Source organism: Acomys minous, assembly GCF_964271855.1.
Source record: "Acomys minous genome assembly, chromosome: 2".
NCBI lineage: Eukaryota > Metazoa > Chordata > Mammalia > Rodentia > Muridae > Acomys > Acomys minous.
The window spans coordinates 66,243,813-66,268,729 of record NC_140484.1 but is presented as its reverse complement, the minus strand read 5'-3'; the positions used below and the strand labels follow the sequence as shown (position 1 = coordinate 66,268,729).

The 24,917-nt window shown below is 49.3% G+C and overlaps 1 protein-coding gene across 4 annotated transcripts in view; it reads left to right on the top strand.

Moving 5' to 3' along the window:
- The window catches only part of LHPP (phospholysine phosphohistidine inorganic pyrophosphate phosphatase), a 95,448-nt gene that overhangs the window by 27,608 nt on the left and 42,923 nt on the right, over positions 1 to 24,917 (top strand). For 2 of the 4 annotated variants that reach the window (XR_014777548.1, XM_084773861.1), the window contains exons 4-6: positions 3,352 to 3,415; positions 4,276 to 4,368; positions 15,378 to 15,469. Coding sequence is in view for 3 of the 4 variants with exons in the window: in XM_084773861.1 (XP_084629987.1) it covers positions 3,352 to 3,415; positions 4,276 to 4,368; positions 15,378 to 15,469 (249 nt within the window). In the remaining variant the exon portion in view is untranslated. Of the gene's footprint in view, positions 1 to 3,351; positions 3,416 to 4,275; positions 4,369 to 15,377; positions 15,470 to 17,944; positions 18,874 to 24,917 lie in introns of those variants that run through there. The other 2 variants (XM_084773862.1, XM_084773863.1) reach the window with 2 other exon arrangements.

Here is a 24,917-nt window from a genome sequence, read left to right as displayed (position 1 = left end):
GCTTTGTCCAACCCACTAATACTCACCCCTTATTTTGGGAGACTCCTGATAATCCTCTCCTGGCGGCTTCCTCAGGCCGCCCATTGGAACAAGGCTTGTAGCCTCTGGAGCCTCCTGAGGGCCCTTGTCTAATTACGGTGGCCCAGCTGTGGGTTTGGAGATGGCCCCCCCATGCTCTGGTGATCTCAAAGTGGGTCTTTGGGGCTTCACACTTCTTCCCCTCACAGAGTGGCCTGCTCTCCCTCAGGACACAGCTTAGTTATCTCTTCTCTCAGAAGGTGCGCCTTTGTCACCCATGCACCTCACCATGTTTGTTCTGTGGGTCTGTTTCCATCTCCTCTGCACTGGGAGTCCAGGGGTGCATGCCAGGTCTCGGCATGTCCTTGGCCCTGCAAGAGAGTCCTGTACTGAGAAGGATAAACTGCCTGCTGCCCAGACAGCGCAGCCCCAGCACCAGTGTCTCCCTCTGCTGGCCAAATTCTGTTTATCATTCAATAGTTCCTGAAACTCTGGACCTGGCTAAGGAAATAGTCATTAACAGTTTATTGTGAAAATAGAGAAAAGAGCTGGGCATGGTTGTGCTCACCTTTAATCCCAGCACTCAGGAGGCAGAGACAGAGGAATCTCTCTGAGTTCAAGGCCAGCCTGGTCTACAAAGCCAGTCCAGGACAGCCAGGTCTCTGTTACACCAATAAGCCTTGTCTTGAAAAAAAAAATCAAAGAAAACAAACAAAACAGAGAGAGAGAATAAAGCAAATAGTGTGTGTGTGTGTATGTGTGTGTGTGTTGTGAGTGTAGGAATGCTCATATCAGGGTGTGCATGTGGAGGTCACAGGTGTGTGTTTCTGTGAGTATAGGTGTGTGTGTGTCTGTCTGTCTGTCTGACTGTCTGTGTTTGTAAGTGTAGGTGTGTTCATGCCAGGGTGTGGAGGTCATAGGACAGCTTCAGGTGTCACTTCTTCACCTTCCACTTTGTTTGAGACAGAGTCCCTTTGTTGTTTGCCTCTGTGTTTGCCAGGCTAACTTCTGGGCCTTTTCTGTCTCTACCTCAGGAGAGCTGGGATTGCAGACGTATGGTACCATGGTTTCATGTGTGATCTGGGGATCTGAAGGTCCTCATGTGTGCTACTCAATGAGCCACCTCATCAGCACCAGGACAGTTTTTTTTTTAAATAACATTTTTTAAAGGCTTTGGAGACAGTTTAGTGGCTAACGCTGTTGGCATGCAAGCAAGCAGGCTGGAGTTTGGATCCCCAGAGCCTACATGACCGCTGGGTGAGGCACATTGCCTGTGCTTCCAGCCTTGTAGAGACAGAGATTCCAAGAGCAAGCTGTGTGGCAAGACTGGCTGTATTAGCATGCCCTGGATTTGATTGCGAGACCATTTCTCGCAAGGTGAAGGAGTGGGCCAAAGAGTTTCCTGATAACTAGCATCAGGCCTCTGCAGGCACGTACACTCACATCGCACACACATACATGTCACCGCTATAGAGGCCGTGGGGACCTCGGAGAATGGAACTGACAAATGAGGTGGACTGAAGTCTCATGAAATAGTCAATTTTATGCAGAACATCAGACAATTTATACTTGGAGGGTTAAGAGAAACCACACGAGTAAAGTGCTCATGATGAGTTCAAATTATATACAAAAGGACAAACTGCATGTGGCAAAAATACATTTTTCTATAGAGGCATATAAAGCATAATTTAAACATTTAATTGAATAACAGCAGCAAGCACTAATGAGTGATCTGAAGTAAGCTCACTCCCATCCACTCTACCTGGGAGGAGCAAAAAATACACCCCAAGAACAATTCTATGTTTTAGAGAAACGGAGGTCACAAGACTCTTGGTGTTTTGGATTTTTTTGTTTGGTTTGGAGTTTTCTCACAAGCACTTAGAATTCTCCTCACAGAACTCCATTCTTAGACCATGTTCTGACACATACACATGAAAAGAAGAAAAAGAAAAGAAATTCTTGAGATGGGATCTGTTATGTATCCCGGGCTGGCCTAGAATTCACAATCCTCCTGCCTCAGCTGCCTGAGTGCTGGATTACAGGCATGCTGCCACCACCAGGCCTGGGAGCTTGTATTCATTTTTCCACTGAGCTCCTGTCTCAGGGCCTGTGTCTCAGCTCCAGTGAACAGCTACTTACAGGAACATTCTCCAGCCTTTTGTGGAATAGTATTTGTGTTCTGGACATCATGTAAGGAACTTTAAGTGTGTTATTTTATCCAAGCTCCACAATGGCCCGAGATGTAGGCGGTTCATTTGTTTTGACCAATTTACAGGTGAAGAAGCTGAGGGCTAAAAGCTTACATAGACCAGAGTCACTGTTAGAAAGCAGAGAAAGAGCCGGGTGTCATGGCATGCTCCTTTAATTCCAGCACTCAGGGAGGCAGAGACAGGCGGATTGCTGTGAGTTCGAGGCCAACCTGGTCTACAAAGCAAGTCCAGGACAGCCAAGGCTACACAGAGAAACCCTGTCATCAAAAGAAAAACTGAGAGAGGAGAGAGAGGGAGGGATGGAGAGAGAGGGAAGGAGGGAGAGAGAGAGAACTGTTGAAGCCACCCTACGTCCCTTTCTATGCATGCTTAGTTAATGTGCCCTGCTGAACATAGAAGGAAGGTGACAGTAATTCCAAACTTAGTTCCCTGTACTGTTCCTGGGTCTCAGGGAACCTCATCTCTAGAGCATGATGAAGAAGCCACTTCCTTGCCTCTTTACGGTCACATGACTTTGCTCAGAGAGCTCCAGGTGTGGATGACTTTGCCGTCAGGACGCCATGTACCTCGAAGCCTTGGCCTGACGTGGGGTGGGCCTGTGGGCGCTTGGAAGAGCAGTGAGAATAAATTGAGGAGCCCTCCCAGGAGCTGAGCCTGCACTGTCTCTGCGAGGCTTAGAAGGCGGTCTTGTCTCTTGGAAGCAGCCGGTGCCCGTGAAACCTGGCACCTTGCCTGACCCCGGCCAACAGGAGACGTGGCAGGCTGCTGTGGAACTAATGGAGTCTCCTCCTCGGGCAGCAGTCAGGGGTTAATCATTTGCGATTAGGGAGTGCAGCACATGCTCCGGGGGCCTGCCATCCCTTCCCAGAACACGGGTCACTTGTCTTCCTCTGTGTGACGAACTGGATCCATCTGTCCCCCTTGGGTCCCTGGTTAATCATTGTGGTAGGGTCCCAACAAGGCCATCAGCAGGGGGCTGCCTAGCTGAATGACTCACGGTTTCCTAGGGCTGCTGGCCTTCTGGTTCCGCCATGTGGCCTCCATCGGTCACTCTCAGCATGGCGTTGGTGCTGACCTGCACCTGTGGCGCTCTCTTCACCTCTTCCCTTCTGCCCTCTTGCAGGCGTTACTACAAGGAGACCTCCGGCCTGATGCTGGATGTTGGATGCTACATGAAAGCACTCGAGGTACCTGCCCCGGTTCTGTCCCATGCCCTCTGCAGGCTTTCTGGAGGAGAGGGTGTACTATACATGCAAGTAGCCTTTCCTGTTTCCGAGCCTCCTGTGTGGGGACTTCTGGCCACATACTCCCTTCCTCAAGGTCCATTGCCTGGGTCATCACACAGTTGCTACATGTGTCGTTCCCCTTTCCCCCCACCCCCCACCCCCAGGCCAACCTCCCGGTGCTCTCTGGCAGCATGCTCTTTTACCACTCTTCTCTGACTCACGGTGTCTGTGCAGATCACCTGCCTCCTTCCTGGCCTTGTAACGCCCCAGGCTTGGTGCGTCCTCCCCGGCCTGCTTCTGAGATGTCCTTCTAGGTTACAAAGCCACCTGTGGGACCCAGACTCCTTGAGTCCACTGTGACTGTGGCCTATCAGTTTTCCCTGCCTAGACTCCTGCTATACCCCATCCCGTGCCCACAGTGGTAGCAGCCCCTGCCCAGGGAAGGGTGAGTGGAGTGGGTGGATTGAATCCTGGACCCTCTTAGGAGGGCCTGGGCAGAGCGGGTGGGCAGAGACGGGATTGTAGCTGAGCAGGCAAATGAGAACTTTGGTATCCTGTCCCTTGGGAGGCTTGTGGCTTTGCTCGGTATGGTATACCACTTGCTGTGGGCAGCCCTGGAGTGCCAGAGCTGGAGGTAGTTGCCTTAAGCATTCTGGGCTGCAGCCTATTGTGAACCCGTGACACACTTGCCTGTGATGTGTTTTTGAGGCCCATAGCATCCTGCTTTGTGAAGGGCCCTGATCTCCATGAGACAGTCTTCCCGTGTGTGCTCAGGCTCCTGTTCCTCATCTCAGACTCATGCTGTGTCCTCTCTTTGCCAGTACGCCTGTGGTATCGAGGCTGAAGTGGTGGGGAAACCCTCCCCTGAGTTCTTCAGGTCTGCCCTACAAGCCATAGGGGTGGAAGCCCACCAGGTAGGCATAGCAGAATGTCCTTTCTTCTTTACGTTTTAAAAATAACATTTATTTATTTACTTATTTCCAGTGTGGGCTTGTGTGAATTCATTCTCTCCTTCCACTGTGTGGGTTCTAGGGTCCAAACTCAGATTGTCAGGATCAGGGGCATGTACCGTTACCCACTGAGCCATCTTGCTGGCCCAGAGCCTTTCTAACTGTGAGGAACGAGGCAGTTACTCATCCCAACAACTGGATTGCACATATTCCCCTCTTAGAATATTTTTTTTCCTCTTAAAAAATAAATACTTTCCTTTCTTGTTTTCTGTGTCCGTGTACATGCACATGCATGCACAGGTATGTAAGTCACCCGTGCCACAGTGTGTGTGTGCAGGGCAGAGGACAACCTTAGTTGTTAGTCCCTGTGTTCCACTCTACTTGAGACAGGGTCTCTCTTATCTGCCACTGCGCATGTCAAGTTGACAGCCACTGAGCTTCCAAGGATCCTCCTGTCCCTACCTCCCAACTCAACATAGGGACCCTAGGACTACAGGTGTGTGCCCACCTTCCCATGGGTCTAGGGATTAGAACCTAGGTCCTCATCCTTGCACACAAAGCTCTTTTCCAGCTAAGCCCCAGAACTAATTTTTTTACTATCATGTTTTCTGTGAGGTTTTGTTTGGTTAGTTGTTTGTTTGTTGGTTAGTTGGTTTTGGTTTTGGTTTTTTTGTTTTGTTTTGTTTTTGTTTTTGTTTTTTTGAGACAGGGTTTCTCTGTGTAACCCTAGCTGTCCTGGAACTCATTCTGTAGACCAGGCTGGGCTCAGCCTCCTGAGTGCCGGGATTATTATTGTCTAGCTTTACCATCATGTTTTATTTTTTTATTTTTAAATTTATTTTTATTTTATATGCATTGTATGTCTACGGGTGTCAGATTTTGTAGTTACAGACAGTTGTGAGCTGCCATGTGGGTGCTGGGAATTGAACTTGGGTCCTCTGGAAGAACAGTTAGTGCTCCCAACTGCTGAGCCATCTCTCCAGCCCCACCATCATGTTTTAACGCAAATCTTAGACCTGTTGCATCCTTTCATGTTGTATTTCTTTTAAGACGTGGCATTTTAGCACTACCACAAAGCAGTAAAATCCCAGGCAATGACCAAAGAGTCTATAACAAGGTGGTCAGTCTCCTGGCTCATTAGGACCACAAGTCCAAAAAAAAAAAAAAAAAAAAAAAAGTCATCTAATATGGCCGCTAAAAGAGAGAAGTAGTAAAAAATTGCAAGTGTTCACGCGGAGAGTCTGGAACCCCTGTGTTCTGCTGCTAAGACCGTGATGAGTGCCCCCACCGTTTCTGGGGAGTCTTGGGTGAGTCTTCAGTATTAAATGAGTTGCTGTCTGCCCCCATGACTGTGCTCCTAGTAGACGCAGATGAACTGGTACCAGTATTCAGATGACAACAGCAGCAAAACCCACGTAGGGTCTGAGGGTGGCTGAGAAGTTGACCTTTTGCCCTGGGTTTGAGTCCCAGCACCACAGAAACAAACAGCCCCCTAAAACCATTTACAGATGTTCATGGAACCTATATCCATTTACAGATGTTCATGGAAGCTATATCCATTTACAGATGTTCATGGAAGCTATATCCATTTACAGATGTTCATGGAAGCTATATCCATTTACAGATGTTCATGGAAGCTATATTCGCAGTAACTAGAAGGTTAAACAGAACTCAGAAGCCTGCCTATCCCCTATGAATGGGTCGGCCATTCGTACAGGGAGGTATTATTGAGTCATAATGTGGAGGGATGAACTGTGGACACGGTCTGCCAAGGACAGGAAGCTAGGTGCAGAATCACGCATGGAGTCCCTTTATAGGCCTTGGCTAGGACACGCATGCCCACCGATGCCGAGAGTGGACTATCGGTTAACAGCAGTTGAGGCACAGGCACATCAGGAATGCCACTTCCTGAGTACCTACCTGCTCTTGTGTGGGTTCTACAGCTTGGGCTGACTTGATAGCTTAGTGGGCAAAATCACCTAGAGCCAGGCCTGGTGACCAGACCCCCAGGGTAGAAGGTGAGAGCTGACTCCTGGAACCTGTCCCCTCTCCTCCATATGTGTGCTCTGATGCACACCTGTGCTTTGTGCCTGGCATTTGGTGGCCCAGTCCAGTCTAAATGTAAATGCAGTACTGCAGCCGGCATTTGCTGCTTTGTGGGTTCTTTTCTCTTCCACTGTTCTCTACTCCTTCTTTTTGAACCCCCTGACAAGAGGGGGAAAAAAGGATGGAGAAGAAAGGGACCATTGTTCTCATTAGACTACTTCCTGCTGATTGGGGGTCTCCAGCTCTTTGGGGGCAAGTTTGGCTATCAGAGTATCTAACTGCTGCTGCTTCTTGTTTTTTTTTTTTCTTTGTACAAGACTACTGAATAAACCACAGCCAACAGCATCCAACCAGCCACCCAGCCATCGAGGCTCTAGCATTTATATGGTCTCTGAAAAGTTCCCAGAATTCTAAATGTCACACACTTGCAGAAACTATCTGCAGCTGGCAAAATCACACCCCGCCAGAGCAGGAGGCAAATCATAGTCAGCTGCTGCAAAACAGCCCCATATCCCCACACCTGGGATTAAAACAAAAACATGTTCTTACAATCTTACTATGTGTTTTAAATTTTTGATTTGTTGATTAATTCATTGATATTACATCTCAATTGTTATCCCATCCCTTGTATCCTCCCATTTTTCCCTCCCTCCCACTTTCACCCTACTCCCCTCCCCTATGACTGTGACTGAGGGGGACCTCCTCCCCCTGTATATGCTCATAGGGTATCAAGTCTCTTCTTGGTAGCCTGCTATCCTTCCCCTGAGTGCCACCAGGCCTCCCCATCAAGGAAACGTGGTCAAATATGGGGCACCAGAGTTCATGTGAAAGTCAGACCCCACTCTCCACTCAACGGTGGAGAATGTCCTGTCCATTGGCTAGATCTGGGTAGGGGTTCAATGTTTACTGCACATATTGTCCTTGGTTGGTGCCATAGTTTGTGCAGAACCCCTGGACCCCAGATCTGCCCGTCATAATGTTCTACTTGTAGGTTTCTAGGACCCTCTAGATCCTTCTATTTCCCATTTTCCCATACTTCTCTCACCTAGAGTCCCAAAAGGATGTCCTCACATCTATCCCACTTTCCTGGTAGGTGAAGACTTTCATGGGACATGCCCCTTGGGCTACTTACTGTGTTTTTTGAAGAATCTAAAATTCTCACTACACAGTACCTGTGTGTCTTCCTCATTGTCATCCTCTCCTGGCTCCAGCCTGCTGTTCTACTGAAATGCTCACTAGAGTTAATTGAATCTCGAGATCTGTACACATCATAAAACAGTTTCACCTAACTATATGCATGCACAAGCAATAATCCCTGGGTCTGTATTTTGTTGTTGTTGTTGTTTTAAATATTTATTTATTATTATGCATACAGTGCTGAAAAGGGCATCAGATAACATAGATGGTTGTGAGCCACCATGTGGTTGCTGGAAATCGAACTCATGACCTCTGGAAGAGCAATCAGTGCTCTTAACCGCTGAGCCATCTCTCCAGCCCCCTTGTTGTTGTTTTTTAATGAAAATAGCCCTCGAAGGGCTGCAGCCTGCTCAGGTGCCAGGTCGAGGCGCACCTTGACTGTTACAACCTGTCCTAATCAATACAGCCATCACTGCCATTCCCTCGGTAATGGCCCTGCAGAGGTGTTTTGAGCCTGAGCTCCAAGGGTGGCAGCCCCCAATCCAGTTTCCACCTGATCTTTCCCAAACAGCCTAGAGACAGCAGAGAGCTGGGGTTACCCTAGATGACAGGTGCCGAAATCTGGAGAAGACCAGCACTCCTTACCCATTACTTCTAAGAATACCTAAGGCCATGGCAGAAGCTTGCTGTACACTGGGCATGTATTGCAGCCTCCCTGGCCTCCACCTGCTGGCTATGGTAGCACCGCCCCTTCCCCCCATTTGCAAGCTGTGAAGTCGCAGATGTCTTCAGACACTGTCCAGGGGGAGAACCTCTCTGTACAGTGGGCACAGTCATAGAAAAGCCTAGTACCAGACTTACGAAATGGCTCAGTGGTTGAAAGTGCTTTGCTGTGCACGCATCGGTACCTGACCTCGATCCCTAGAACCCACATGAAGGTGGAAGGAGAGAGCCGACTCTTAGAGTTGCACTGTACCACTCACGCACTGACCCCCATCGTACACACACAAGGAAGAGCAATTGAGGGCTGGTGATGGACTCCTTCAGAAAAGCACTTGTTCAAAAAAATGATGATTTGAGTTTGATCTCTGGAACCCACGTGATGAAAGGAGATAGCTCATTTCTGCAAGTTGCCCTTTGACCTCCATATGCACACAGTGTCAACGTTCCTACCCACTGCTCACCATAACATAATAAATAAATTAGTGTTAAAAAAAAAAAAAGCAGTTGAGGGCCAGGCTTGTAGGCTATCCACAGGAGACTGAGTGTAAGAACTGAGCTGTGACCTACAGTTCACTCCTGTTTCAAAGGTCAGACCTATAAGGTTTGGGGGATTCTGTGCTTCTGGTGAGAGTGGCTACTTCTCTAAAGCCATGACTTTACATATTTCCATGGAAACCTTCCTGCTGTGGTCACTGAGCCCTGCTCCTAGCTGCATGCATTTTCTTTAGGGATGGTGTAACCTATGATTGGGATAAGGAGTGTGTGTGTGTGTGTGTGTGTGTGTGTGTTTATAAAGCCAGGAGAGCAAAAACCAGGAGCAGGTCTAGTGCAGCTGGACTTGAGTGCTTTGGCCAAGCGTTGAGCACCCAGCCCCACAGAGAAGCAATGGTGGAAGTCCACGCTGAGGCACTCTTTGTGTGAGTCAAGGTACTGCTAAAGCCTCCTGGCTTTGGTTTCTTACCGTTTCCCCCCAGAGCTTTTTCTAGTAGTTAATTCCCTTCTCCTTAAAACACAAGTTCAGGGGCTGGAGAGATGGAGAGCGGGTAAGAGCACTCACTGGCTGCTCTTGCAGAGGACCAAGGTTTGGCTCCCAGCAACCATACAGTGGCTCACAGGCTTCTGTAACTCCAGTTCTCGGGGATCTGACACCCTCTTCTGGCCTCCTTAGACTTCTGCAGGCACATAATGCATATAAACGCATGTAGGAACATATACACATTAAGAAAAAAATTTATTGTTTATCAAAGGAGATCAAAAATTTTAGAGAAGTATCAAGGGGGAAAACCCATCATTCCACCATCTTAGAATAATACAATCACACTTAACCTTTCTAAATTTTTTTCCACTCAAAATAAAGACAATCCTCTGCTATTTGAAACTTGATTTCCCCCTTAATATTCTGTTGAGAAACTGGGTGTGGTGGCGCACGCCTTTAATCCCAGCACTAGGGAGGCAGAGGCAGGCAGATCACTGTGAGTTCGAGGCCAGCCTGGTCTACAAAGTGAGTCCAGGACAGCTATAGTGACACAGAGAAACCCTGTCTCAAAAAACAACAACAACAAATTCTGTTGAGAAAACTTTCTTTTGTGCTTATGTAAGCAGTTTTGTGAAGTACTTTTTGTGACTATGTAGTATTTTACCATATGTTCATGTATACTTACACACACACACACACACACACACACACACACACACACACACGCATACACAGACATATATTTATATATTTTCCAGACTAAGCATATAAGATGACTCCAATTTTTCCAGTTTAAAATATACTCAGCGTATAAGACTACCCCTCTTCCAACACATTTCTGTGTGGCAGACTCAGGCATTTGTCTATTCGCAGGCAGGGCACAGGCAGCCAGGTGCTTTATTAAATGCCAGCAGACAGCCAGTGCCAGCCTACACTGTCCCTTTAAGGTGTGCTCCACACCCAACCCAAAGACACGCAGCCCTCCAAGCCAAATGGGCGGGTTCTGGTGATGAGCCAATCCATGCCCACATTCTCCTCAAGGTACAGGAAGATGTGTGCAGCTTGCTCCTCCCTGTTCCATACTCCATGTACAGAGCAGGGAATCATCCACAGTCCCCCCTCCCCCACTATATGTGCCAGACATATGAAGCTAAGTACCAGGGCCAAAGTTGGGGTCGTCTTGTATGCCAGAAATATTCAATCCTCTGTTATTGGATATTGGGCTGCTCCCTCATTTCCTCTTGTATATACTCTGGTATACACCTTCGTATGTACATAATGTACATACTTTTTTTTTTTTTTTTTGGTTTTTCGAGACAGGGTCTCTCTGTGTAGCCTTGGCTGTCCTGGACTCACTTTGTAGACCAGGCTGGCCTTGAACTCACAGTGATCCACCTGCCTCTGCCTCCCAAGTGCTGGGACTAAAGGCGTGCGCCACCACGCCTGGCATACTGTACATACTTTTGTGTCATTGTTATGTTCCAGATGCTGGAGGTGAGGTTGTAGTGCACATCATTTATCCTAGTTTGGAAGGTTTATGTCAGGTTGCCCATTTCTCTACATCTTTACCAACACTATTATTTTACTTTTGTTTTTGCTTTTGATGCTGAGTTTCACTATGTAGCCCTAGCTAGCTGGCCTGGATTCTCTTAGTAGACCAGGCTGGCCTTGAGATCCACCTGCCTCTGTCTGGTGTTAAAATGTGCCATCATACCCAGCTTCCACCTTCCAGGTTCTGGGATGACAGAGGTATGCCAGTTTTGTCCAGTGCTGGGGACAGGACCCAGAGCTTCTCTATGCTAGGCAAGCACTTTCCTAAGCAAGCCACATCCCTGACCCAATTTTTCCTTTAAAAACCAGTGATCTAGGGCTAGAGAGATGGCTCAGTTGTTAAGAGCACCGACTGCTCTTCCAGAGGACACAGGTTCAATTCCCAGTGCCTCTATGGTGACTCCCAACTGGCTGTTACTCCAGTTCCAGGGGTCCAGCACCTTCTTTAGGTACCATGGGCACCAAGCACAGGGACACGTAGACATTCATGCAGGCAAAACACCCACACACACTAAAAAAAAATCAGTGATCCTTGCCTTTTCCCATGTTAATGTTTGTCCTTATAAATGTGCTAACCCATGGTAGAAATGGCTTAGCAAGTGCCACATCCAGGTTTCTGAGGTGCCTGGAAGCTGAAGGTGTAAATATCCCCTGAGGACTCTCATTATGGGGGTGGGGTGTCCTCACTCTCTGCTATGGGGCTATACTCCCTGCCCAGCAGAGTCTAGGGAGAGCCTACAGCTCAGGAAACACAGGGGAAGCCCTTAGGCCCTGAAGCCTCCCAAGCATGTCACCTGTCAGGCTCCATTTTTCTGTGCACCTGGGCTGGTGGAGGGGAGACCCTCAGGGAGACAGGATTGACAGGTCAGAGGACCTGCTCTTTAAGCCCAGACTGGCTTCTGCCTCGCTATATGGCCAATGATGACCTGGAACTTCTGACCCTCCCGCTCCGGCTCCCAAATTCCAGGGTCTCAGGTATACACTGGCTCGCCAGTTTCATGTGGTGCTGGCGGATGGACTGCAGGCCTCATACACTCCAGACAAGTGCTCTGCTGACTGACCTGGTTACCAGCCCCAGAGTGGGCTTTACAGATCCAAGCCACAAAACCTGTCTTGGATGGTGACAGGCCCGTGCAGCTCTCCATATTTCTGGCTTCTCTTGGAGTCCGGCCATTCAGGTTTGAAAGTCTGTCTCCCCTCTCTCACATCATAGTCAGAAAGGAGTAAACGCCAGGCCTGACAGGTAGGGATTTTTTTTTTTATTTCCCCCGACAGTGCACCTCTTGACCTCCATCTTCTTGCCAATGATTTTTTAAATCCTAAATGATTTGGCAATAATTGCTCCTCTTGGTGTGATGATTGCCCTTCACTGATGGTAAATCTGTGCAGTCCCTGGGGGCCTGAGAGCATTTTGGTATGCGGAGTCCACAAGCTGGCCCAGACAGGGCTCACTGCGCGTCCCGCTGGCTGCCCATGTCTACTCCTAGCTCCCTGCCATCATCGTCTCCGCTTCCCGAGGCTCTGCCCCGTGCTGGCATCATGTCATCGTCCAAAGCGTCCATCGTACAGATGGTCTTCCAAGGGTGACAGCACCTCCTCCAAGGGATTAGTTCTTTCCCCGATACCATCTCCCTGGGCCACATCAACAAAGGCCAGCCCAAAAGTCCATTGTCTAGTTTTGTATGTTTGTGTGTGCCATAAGTAACAGCTGTTTTGAGACAGTAACTCATGTATCCAGGCTGGCCTTGAACTCACTATGTAGCTGAGGATGACCTTGTAATTCTGGTCTTCCTGACTCTATTTCCTGGGGACACATATGCAGTGCTGGGGCTCAAACCCACAGCCTCGTGTGTACTAATCAAGAACTCTACTGATGCTGGGCATTGGTGGCGTATGCCTTTAATCCCAGTACTCGGGAAGCAGAGGCAAGGTGGATCTATCTCTGTGAGTTCGAGTCCAGCCTGATCTACAAAGCGAGTCCAGGACAGCTAAGACTACAGAAGAGAAAGAAAAAGAAAAGAAAAGAACTCTACTGACTGAGCTACAGCCCTAGCCCACATGCACACATTTTTCTGTTCTCGGGGGCATGGCAGGTACCAGGCATGACCTGCAGTAGTTGGAACTGATGTTCCGTTCCTAGGGAGCCCAGTCATACAAAGGTCCCAGCACCCTTGACAGCAGTAGATGCCTGACTTGGAACCCTTATGTGTTTAAAAGTTATATCAACGGTTTTAGGACAGCTGCTTGAAAGGGGCAAGCCAGTCTAACATGAATTGTCTGGCTACCTGTACCTGAGGCCACTCTGTGCAAGCTGCTGGAAGACTTGAGGCTTTGGAGTCCACCTGAGGCTTTGGAGTCCCCTGTCCATGTGGGGAGTACCCCCATGGTGTCACACTATAGAGATTAGATGCTACTGGCTGGTCCTCCCAGGTGGCTGGCTGGTTTCCACACAGCTGCACGAGAGTTGGTAGATACAGAACAAACAAAAGACTCCATTCGAGCTCTTAGCAGTGCCCTCCAGCGCTGTTCTAGAAGGCTCCATGTTTTGTTGTGGCTGGGCACATGCCACGGGGACTATTATTTGCTCAGGATTTCTTTAAAATGGCTTTTAAAAATATATTTTATTAATTTATTCATATTACATCTCAATTGCTATCTAAATTGGCTTTTTAAAAATTGTGTTTTAAAAGGAACTGAGGTGTGTTACTGTAATAGAAGACCAAAATGTGTTGACTTCCCATAATAGTCTGAGTAAACACCATATGATTATCTAGGGACATTGATGGGAACCAGTTTGTCACTGGTATTTGTAATATAGCTGGGAGACACCAGAAAGAGGTGGAAGAGAGATCACAGAAATCCAGGGAGGACTTTCAAGTGTGGCCTGGCCCCTCGCTCCCCTTTGCCTCCGACTTGTTCCCTCCCTTTGCTAGGCAGTCTCTACTTTTCTTTCTGTGTAATCCATTACTGTTTACTGTTTGCTGTCTACTTCCCACTGCCCTGCGATTTACTCCTTTCTCCACATGATTACCTTCCTAGTTTCAGGACCCATAGCCATACACATATATAAATGCACCCATGCGTGTGCACAAAGCACACACACACACATACACACACAGAGTTTCAACTTCAGAGTCAGCTTATGAGAGAAAGCTATTTGCCTTTCTAAGTCTGGTTTGTTTTGCTGAATGTAGTGATTCCTGGTTACATTTCCTACAGATTAATACTGTTACCATTTTTACCGTCACACTGGAGACCAAGCCTCCAGCACACACACCTTTAGGAGACACCCTCAAACCATATCCAAACTGTAGTGGTTGCTTTTTTTTTTTTTTTAAAGATTTATTTACTATGTATACAGCATTCTGCACCAGATCTTGTTACAGATGGTTGTCAGCTACCATGTGGTTGCTGGGAATTGAACTCGTGACCTTTGGAAGAGCAGTCAGTGCTCTTAACCTCTGAGCCATCTCTCCAGCCCCCAGTGGCCCTTGCTGTGCTTGTATGGAGACAGCTGTAGGGTCCCTTTCTCCTCCATTAGGGACCCTAGTCACACTGGTCAGAGCTCCACCCTTACCTCATGGAATCTGTTACCTCCATAGTAGCCTCCCCTAACTCCTCACACCTGGATTTAGGCCTTGCTGACTTCCGGAGGAGACAACCCAGTCCACACCTGCACTGTGAAAACACTGAAGGCAGGGGGCTGGGCTAGTCACGGAGCCACCTCACTCACTTCCTGTGCTTTCTCACTTGATGCCCAGTGCCTTGAGAACTGTTGGTTCTGAGAGTTTGCCTGGTTGGAGGGTTATTTCAGGTGTGGGGGAGGAATCTATCCCACAGACTGCTGCTGAAACCCTGTCCATTATGTGTGCATGTGTATATGTGTGTGCATGTGCGCCCGAGCGCGTGTGTGTGTGTGTGTGTGTGTGTGTGTGTGTGTGTGTGTGTGTGTCTGTGTGCAGGAACTCTCAGGGCCATGATTCTGCCCTAACCTTGTATCATTCATTCATAAGCACTCGTGGATGTTCATCTGCACGTGTGTGTGTGTGTGTGTGTGCGTGTGCGTGTGCGTGTGCGTGTGTGTGTGTTTAGGTTTTGGCTTTTATAAGTAGTCTCTTCACAATTGAAAGCAAACCTTTTGAACTGGGGACTGGAAAGACTTGCCAGACACCGAATTACTGTTCACAGTGCAATCACGTGGTCACAGTGTTTAGCATCAGGGACGATACAGCCCGCCCAGTGGAGAGGCTCCTCATGTCCTCAGGGCACCAAATCACTTTGACAGTAGCTGATTGATTTCACATTGAATAAATATATACTGGTCATGACCCAGGGGAAACAGCCGGAGATATATTCAAGGTGGGTTGACTTTAAATCAATATGATGACAATATTATGTTGTTTAATTTGGACGATAGTGGCTTTAACATCAAATCAAGCAGTTTATTATGTCAAGAAAAAAAAAAGAAGAAAAAATATATGAAAAACTGAAGAATAAAACTCTCCTGACATAACTTGTGAGCATATATCACTATTGACAGGCCATCATGATTGGCGATGACATCGTGGGTGACGTTGGCGGTGCCCAGCAGTGTGGAATGAGGGCATTGCAGGTGCGGACTGGCAAGTTCAGGTCAGTGCCCACGGCCGCTTCGTCTTCTTGTCCTTCTCTGTACCTTCCCAGGGTGGCTGCCTTCTTGTTTTTGTTATGTTTTCCAAACAAAGGGGCTTTTCATTACAAACAAACAAACAGTATGTGGACATTTATGGCTTTGTCTCTAGCTGGCCCCGGGGGGACCAGTGTGGCTGACCTTTGTAGCAGAAACCACTGTCCTTAACTGTGTGATGGAGGTGAGGCAGAGCGACCCTTGATGCAGAGGCTGGACCTTGAGGCAGATGTGAATCTGTGTGGAGTGAGGGTTAAGACGTGAGGCTTCGGCCATCCCAGTGCTGCGGCCAGGAAATCGGGCTGAGTTTGTCCACATTCCTTTGGGGAGTGTGCTCAGAACCTTTGCAGCCATAGGTTACAACTGGCCTCACCCTGTCTGGCTACTTTCCTTCTCCTTTTGTTCCACCTTCCCCAGCCTGGGAGAGGCACAGAACCTAGAGACACAGGCAGCTGTCAGGGATACTCTGGGTCTGAAGTTCATGAACAGTTGCTAAGGATTGGGCAGTTGGGTTTGCCCTGCGGTGACTGGGATGGCCTTGCTTAGCCATTGAGAGTGTCTTATGCATAAGGCAATGTCTTGCTCATTTACTTACATATATTTATTATTTAATAATTTTAATTATACTTATACAATTATATTTTATTATTTATTATAATACATGATACATACTATATTATATAATGTATTATAGTTTATATTTTATAAATATATATGTTTATAATATATAAGATATGGTATATCATATAATTATAATATATTAAAATTTATTAATGTATAAATTATAAATGACACAATTTCTCCCCTTTCCTATTTCCATCCCCTATTTTATATTTTGAGATGGGCTGGCAGATAGCCCAGGCTAGTCTCAAACTTGCAATGTGTCCAGAATTGATCTGAAATGTCTGAGCGTCCTGCCTCTACTTCTGGAGTGTTAGAATTATAGGAGTATGATACCATGCCTCATTTATGCTGTGCTGGGATCGAACCCAGGGCTCTGTGCATTCTAAGGAACCACTCTACCTATCGAGCCGCATCACCAGCCCCTGCCTTGCTTGTTTTCAGTGGCTTCCACTGAGACCAGGCCATTCAAACAAAGCACTGTTTTGTCAGTGCTAGAGAGACTTGGTGACGACAATTGGTCGGCCTATCCCTTCCTGGTCTGTTGGCACTGATGGAATGCAGTGTCTCACTGTGAAGACAAGAAATAGTCTCTCATAGTTCTGGAGACTGGGGCGAACAAGATCAAGGGGCCAGTAGGTTCAGTGTCTGATTCCAGGATGGCCATGGATGTGTCTTCCTGCATCCACAAAGGAGGGATAGTGAATCCTAACCCGTGATAGGAAGCAGACAGCCCACTCCCTCAAACCCGTTTCCAGGAGGTATCAATCCTCATGACCAAACACCTCTCAAAGGCCCACCTGCCAGTGCGGTTGCACCAGGAATTACGTTTCCAGCACCAAAATTTGGGGGTTGGGGGACATATTCAGGCCGTAGCAGACCTTAAAGTCCCTGATCCACACTCGCCAGCATTGCAGAGCCTGCTTCTGCTATGCTCCTGGTTAGAGGCTCCTCACTGGGTAGTGGGGCTCAGCACACCTCAGTGGCTGTTCTCTGTTTATGGTGATGTCCCATGCCTCTCAGCAGTGGGAGCCCAGCAAGCACATGTTCAGTGTGTGTTTCAACTTAGTGGCCAAATTTGTGAGCGGCGCTTTTGTATTTGAAAAGCCAGAAGTATAGAGCTGCTCTAGTTATTAAGGAAAATATGTCCTAGTTGAGTAAATGTGTCCTTAGTTGGGGCCTATCTGGCCAGTCTAAAACTCATGAGTCCCATGTACGCAGACTCTACTGTGGCTTTGCTCTTGGCTGGAGCAAGCGTTGAGGCTGCCGAGTCTCTGAGGAAGACAACCCCCTTCCACCCCCCCCACACAGTAGGGAGGCCTATACACAACAAATTGGATTGAGGGCACACCCACTGTAGTGCCTCAGGTGTGGGCCCTTAGCACAGTATCATCTGCCTGCCATCAGAGGGAAGTGTCCACTGGGTGAGGTGCAGTTCAGTGGTCCAGCGCTTACTCAGCATGTGTGAGGCCCTAGAGCCAGTCCCCAGCCCCGTACAACTCAAAATCAACAGAAGGGAAGTGATGTCCACCTGATGGAGTGTGCACTGGAGAGAGAATTCTAACAGAGGAAGACCGCCCTCTCAGCACAGACAAGCACGTGGCTAATGTTTTGGATTTTCCTTTATTACAAAAATGGGATTGCATTATGCTACATGCTTTTTTCTTGACTGTTTTCTAGCATCTTTCTATAACTATGAAGTTTCATCTGGTGCCTGGCACATGCCAGGTTCTCAGCTGGCAGCCAGGGGTGGTGACCGTGCTGCTATGGCTAATCATCACCAGGTTTCTGGAAACTGACCCCTTGCTCTGGTTCTACAGGGCAGGACTTGTTTGTCAAGAGGCAGCTCCTCCTTCGCTAGCTTGGAAGATGGTGAAATAAGAATCTTAATTGTGGGCCTGGAGAGATGGCTCAGTGGTTAAGAGCACTGGCTGCTCTTCCAGAAGTCCTGAGTTCAATTCCCAGCAACCACATAGTGGTTCACAGCCCATTCTGATGTGCATGAAGACAGTGCACTCATACACATAAAATACATGGATTAAAAAGAAGAAGAAGAAGAAGAAGAAGAAGAAGAAGAAGAAGAAGAAGAAGAAGAAGAAGAAGAAGAAGAAGAAGAAGAAGAAGAATCATCATCATCATCATCATCATCATCATCATCTTAGTTTTTATAGGGGAGTAACTGGGCCACCCACGCTGAGGCCACTCCAGCGTGAGAGGCTCCTGCTGTACGTTAGTGCTGAAAGGACAAGGCATAGAAACTCTGCCAGATACAAAAGCCACAAGTGACTTGAAAAGTGACTTGTCCCAGTGGGAACATGCAAGAAACACTGTTTTCAGAGACCAAGTAGCGAAAGCAAGCCCGGCACTGATTTTCTACAGTAAAGACAGTTTGAAATGTTGACACTTCAGTACACTACTGTTAGTGGCCTAATAGGATATCAACCCTGACCCAGACTGCTAACTCAACTTCTTCTTTTTTTTTTTTTTTTTTTAAGATTTATTTATTGACTGTGCGTATAGTACTCTGACTGCATGTGTGCCTGCACACTAGAAAAGGGCACCAGATCTCATCATAGATGCCTGTGAGCCACCATGTGGCTGCTGGGAATTGAATTCAGGACCTCGGGAAGAGCAGACAATGCTGTCATCTCTCTAGACCCCCGTCCCCCCTTCACTAACCCTAACTTTTTGTATGTTACATTACGATCAGTGGATGACCTAGCAAATCTTAGGCTAACCCTAACCCTAAGCCGAAGCTTGTGTGACTGGAGGTGTGTGTTCCCGCACGGCCCTGTCTCACTGCAGATGACACTCTCAATTCCCAGATGCACCCTCAGGTGATCTGACTGCATACTGGTGGCCAAAGGGGTCCTGTGTTCCTGTCCCTAAAGGAAAGTCCCTGTGGTGGCTGCTGGGAATCCAACAGCCTCTCTGGCATCCCACACTCTGCCCCCCTGCAATGCATGTGCTCAGTGTGTGCCAGTGAGTGGCCTCTGAATTCAGACAGACTGAGGTCCCTTTCTCTCCTCATTTTGTTCTTCCCATACATATCAGGTAGTGGGACCAGCTACTGACGAGCTGGGTTTACAGAAAGCCTTGGGGAGCCTCTGGCCCAGAGCAGGTCCTTGACCACATCCTTACACCAGGGAACTTTCATCACTGTGCCTTTGCGTGATGCACCTGGGCCTGGTTTCCAGCCTGCGCTTTTCTGAAAGGCAAACAGGAATTCTGCGTAGCTTTTAGCTCCTGCTGTGTTCACATGGAGTGCTACAAGGGCCCTCACAGAATCCTCAACGAAACTGCACCCAGGAGAATATATCAAAGCCGTCCCAAACTAGACCCAACTGCCTGGAGTGGGGCGAGTTCCCTTACCTAGGGTAGACCCCAGAGGTTGGTGATTGTCTCATCCAGAAGACCAGAGAAGGACTGAGTGCCAGAATCCTGAGTAAAAGGCACAAGGCATTAGGCTGACACTGGCGTAGACCCTGGCTCTGTAGCTTCCGACTCTTTCTCTGTACTCCGGCTCCTAGCACAGCGCTCAAGGCTGGTCTTATTTCCTGCTGATGAAAGGGGAAATGGAACAGAGTCTCCAAGGGGTGGTAGAGCCCCCAATATCATGTGCTATCTCCATTTGCACATGCAGAAACCGAGGCCCGGATAGAGCAGGGACATTGGTGTTGGGCTGTCCTGCCACTCAAGCCGCCCGCTCCATGGAGAAGCAACCTCATTTCCTCTCATGCCCAAGGTCCACGTGCCAGCTAAAAGCCATGCATCTGGTCAAAGCCCGCTTGCCTTGCCCTGGTCTGCGCAGTATTGGGGAGGGTGGAGCCCAGGGAGGACAAGAGGCCACCAGGGAAGGGGTCAACATCCAAGATGCCTTGGCCTTCTCCAGTCCTGGCCCCGCTCCTCGCACTCTCCTTTTCTTCCCATCCCTCCTCAGCTTTTTCCCCTGGGCCTCTTTCAGGACCTCCACAGTCAACTTTCCTTTCTCTCTTTCGTGCACTGCCTCCTGTTCTGGCCACGAGAGGGCGCTTTGTCACCAGGTTCTGGGAGAGCCAACCCTTCCTGAGTTCAGGACTTGAACACACAGACCACAGGCAGCACGTCAGGCCCCAGTGCACACTCAAAAGCACTCACAGCCAGCCGCCCCCTTCCTCTCACCCCCTCCCACACCACCCCCACCCGCCTCGCACACTCACATATTCAAATTCATGCCCCTGAACTCCAAACTCTGTCCCATGCATGCTCGCCCCCTCTTGCTCCCCTGCTGTTGCGCGTCTTTGTCACATTTGGGGTCAGGCTAGCTTGCTGGACTCAGGTCAGGCTGGGGTCTCAAGAACCAAAGCGGGTTCTGTGACCCATGGAGGCTTCCTTTTTGTTCTTCTCCAGGTGGTACCATCACAGGGGGAGAATCCTGAGGAACTGTGCTCAGGGCCTGGGGTCCCTGTGTCAGGATCGTCCTTGTCTACTAAGTCCCCTACTGTCCCCTCCTCATTCTTTCCTTGAGCCCTTTGTCATGCCATGCCTCTCCGCCCCTGTTCCCATGTGTCCCCACCCCACTCCGGAGTTTGCCTGGGTCCTGGAAGGGCTTCTTTTATGATGGATTCTCAGAGGCACTTCAACCAGCAGGGGGCTCCACTGGCTGTAGCTGGGCACTAGAGCAGTATGGTGACTTTCCACAGCATGTGGCAACACTAGCTTCCACATGCTTTGACCTGAGTTCAAATCCTCAGGACCCACATAAAGCCAGATGTGTCAGCATCTGCAAGCCCAGTGCTCCCTCAGTGAGCTAGGCAGACATAGCTATGAGTGTCATGAGAAGTGTACAGGCCAGCTAGCCTGGTGTCTGCAGCAGCAACCCTGTCTCTGGTGGCCCTCTGACCTCCACACAGGCACACCCACACTCTCACAGATGAATGAACAAACACATACACACACGTAACAAAGAATTCCCCCAACCTTCTTAATTCAACACAATCTTAGAATGTTCCAAATAGATATCTTTCTTTATGCACTGTTGCAGAGACAAATCCTGTTCAGATCTCTCTGATGACTCAGGACACTAGAGAGAGCCATGAAGTCCCATGGTGGCCTCCAGGCTCCCTCATGTCGATGTCCCACCCTGGCCATGGCTTTGTCAGGATCGGCAGTCATGACACTCACAGGCAGCTGTTTCACGTGCTTTTCCCTCGTGATGCCATCCAGCTCCCTCTGTGGGGCTAGCAGACCAGGGGTAGTGCTCCCAGCGTGCCGTCCTCCCAGCGTGCCGTCCTCCCAGCGTGCCGTCCTCCCAGCGTGCCGTCCTCCCAGCGTGCCGTCCTCCCAGCGTGCCGTCCTCCCAGCGTGCCGTCCTCCCAGCGTGCCGTCCTCCCAGCGTGCCATCCTCCCAGTGTATAACCAGTGATGCCCGTTACTGATGAGGTTAGCATTGATTGCTTGATTAGGATGCTGACCACTGTTGGAAGCAGGAGTTCAAGACAATCATCTGCTGCATAGGGAGGTCGGGGTGTGAGGCCCTCACCCAAGCAGAAGCAACCTTAGGTATCAGCTGCCATCCATTTCTACTTTCTCTTAATATCTGTGAGGAGACACTTGCCACTCACCAGCTTTCACCTACTACTCTTTGTTGACATTTCTGGTTTGAACTGGTCTTTTCTTTTCTATTTTTAGATTTTTTTTTATTTTTTTAAACGATGTGCATATGGTAGGACTGGGATATGTACGTGAGTGCAGGTGCCCACAGGGTCTGGAAGAGCCACAGGCAGTGATGAGCCCCTTGATAAAGGTGCTGCGGACTAAACTGAGGTCCTCTGCAAGAGCAAGGCACACTCTTAACCACAGAGCCCTCTCCCAGCCCGAGCCTGTCGCCTCTATGATGGTGGTGGGAAAATTTTGTCATTTGCCCTCAGTTGAGTAAATGTGTCCTTAGTTGGGGCCTATCCGGCCAGTCTAAAACTCATGTGTCCCATGTACGCAGACTCTACTGTGGCTTTGCTCTTGGCTGGAGCAAGCGTCTAAGCTGCCAAGTCTCTGAGGAAGACACCCCCTTCCACCTCCCACACACAGTAGGGAGGCCTACACACAGCAAATAGGATTGAGGAGGGTACACCCACTGTAGTGCCTCAGGTGTGGGCCCTTTGCACAGTTTCATCTGCCTGCCATCAGAGGGAAGTGTCACCATTTGTGTCTAAAAGCAAGTGTTCCCTTCCCTCAGGCCTGTCTATGCCACCGTGAGGTCACAGCTTTCTATTTGCCCCATGAGATTGTGATTTCACTGTTCAGATGGTCCCCAGTCCCTCCAGCTGGCTCCGCCTCCTTCTTATGTCTTCCCCATTCCCTGTGCCTTTCCTGGGTTTCTGGTGTAGAAAGCTCTTTCACGTTCATCTTCTGTCTTTGCCACAACCCAGGCACCAGCCCATTTCTCCAGGTAGACTCTAATCCTAGGGTGAGAGGTGCCCTCTGGGATGTAGCTGTTTTCACCACCACCACCCCGCCCCTGCCAGTTACTAGTGGAGGGGAAATGTGCATGCGTTCCACAACCCTGAACATGCACCTAAGCAGGCGTGCTTATCGCTGCGTCTACGTGCATTGTGAGAAGTGTGAGGTACTCATCAGTGGCACCTGGCTGCAACCTTCCTTTCTCCCTTCCTCCTCCAGCAGGGAGAATTTGACTCCCACTTACTCACTCCCCACCGGCCTTCTTTGGCCTGGCCTGGGGAGCATGGACTGTGGCCATCAGACTGAGCAACAGAGGACCCCCCCACCTCCGGCCGCCCCATTCAGGCTTCTCACTGCACATCCGGGTGGGCAGAAGCCCGCCTTCCTGGGAAGGAGCTGACGTGCCTGGGGTTGGCCTGATGGTAAAGGGTTGGCAAGGCTGTTGTCGGTGTGTGCCCTTGTGTCCTCAGTGAAGGCTTAGCTATGAGGAGGATTCGGTGTCCAGGGGAAGGGCACTGTGGTTGGTGATAATCTTCTGTGGCAGGGTGTGAGCTCTGAAGTCAGGGGATCTCAGGTTCAGGACCTGGGCACTAGTGATGAAGAAGATGGCTCCAGTGATGGGTTTGTAGGGGGGCACCTGGAAACTTGGAGCCCTTTGCTGGAGAGGAAGCTCCTGGACACCCTTCTAGCCTGAGGAGGGGTGGCAGAACAGGAGGCTCCAAGGCCCTGGGGCACCCAGCTTTAGAAGTTGGTATGGGGTGACGTTACTTCAGGGCATCAACTATACACAGCCGCAACAGAATGCTTGGTTTCTCTCTCATTTAATTTTGTTTGGTTTCTTTTTTTTTTTTTTTTTCTCGCTCTTTCTTTCTTTTGTGGTCTAAATTATACAGAGAGCCATAGCAGGAAGAGGGCTCCATGGGAGGCTAGGGGTACTGTCAGCCTGCAGGGTACTGTGGGGCTCCAGCAGGTCCCCACCCGTTCAGTGTCTGATGTTTCTGAAGAGAAGGTGCTTGCTGTTGGCAATGGGGCTTGGACTCTGTGTCCCACTGCAGTGTGGCCCAAAGGGTTCAGATTACAGAACCAAGACCAGCCATTTCAGGGTTTCCCGGGCTATGAATGCCAAGGCCCAGGTCTGCCCTGGTCTCTCAGAACCTGGGGACCATGGTAAAACTTACAAGCCCTTACCCATAGTCTGTCCTAAGCAGTTCTTTTAACTTTCATTCCTTGACTCCTCTGGACCACGGAAGGTAATATCCTGCCTTGGAAACAGAGCAAGGTTGGTGAGCTCTGAGCTGACCTGTTAAGGAGTGAGACTAAGCTTAGGGAGTCTGTGGATAGCAGGCTGCTCTGCCTGCCCTCCCCCCCACCCCACCCAGGTCTTCCACATCTCTCTGTTAGGCTCCCCACCTTTACAGTTGCATGGGCTTATTCCAGGGTCTCGGCTCCCAAGGATTCAGGTGCTCATGGGCAATAGGCTTTCCAGTAGTGTTTAGAAGGCAGTCCTTGGTTGTTGTTGTTGTTTTGGGGGTAGAGGACGGGGCAGGAGTCACAGAGCCTGGAGAGGAAGGGGTTAACCCCTCTTGGAACCCACCAGTAAAGAGGAAGCTTAGTTTTTCCACGTGAAATAGTTTAAAATAAACTTGGAGGCCGCACTCAGACAGCAGCACTGCTGCAGCCAGACTGAAGGAAACGCACAGAAGTGCTGGGGGTGGGTGAGTGTCCCAGCTGCTGGGCGGCTGGTGTCTCAGCTCCTGCAGCAGCCTGACTGAGGAGTCCCCCACAAGTCCAGTGGGCTATGGACTGTCCGTGGGCAAGCCAAGGCGGCAGGCTAAGCCTTGGAATGTGGCCCTGGCTCTGCTGGAGACCTCCAGGTGCCTCAGACTCCTTGACTTCCTAATAAAAACAATAGCCATCTCTTCAGTACGCCAGGAGACAAGCCCCTGTTCTGTTTCCTGTAACAACCCTGGAAAGTAAATAGAGTAAATTATTTAAACTCAGTGGCCTCTGGGTTTAAATAATTCAAATTCAGGAGCAGTAACAACTAGTAGACCCTAGAGTCCACATCACCGTAAAGTCCCCACTTTCCCTGTCTTCCCATCACTGTCTAGCTGCTGATAGCAGTCCAGGGCACATGGCGCTACAAGGGACTCCTGGACATCAGACCATTGTCCACATGGTAGGGTCCTTTTGACTAGAAACAGCTGCTGGGACCGAGGCTCCAGTGGTGTCACAAGTCAAGGCCCAGAGAGTGGGTGGCAGGCATGCCCAGCCTGAAGCAAGCTGTGCAGTTGGAAGGTAGTGGGTAGCTGGTGCAAGGCACTGGCTGCCACTGGTACCTCCTCTAACTGGATG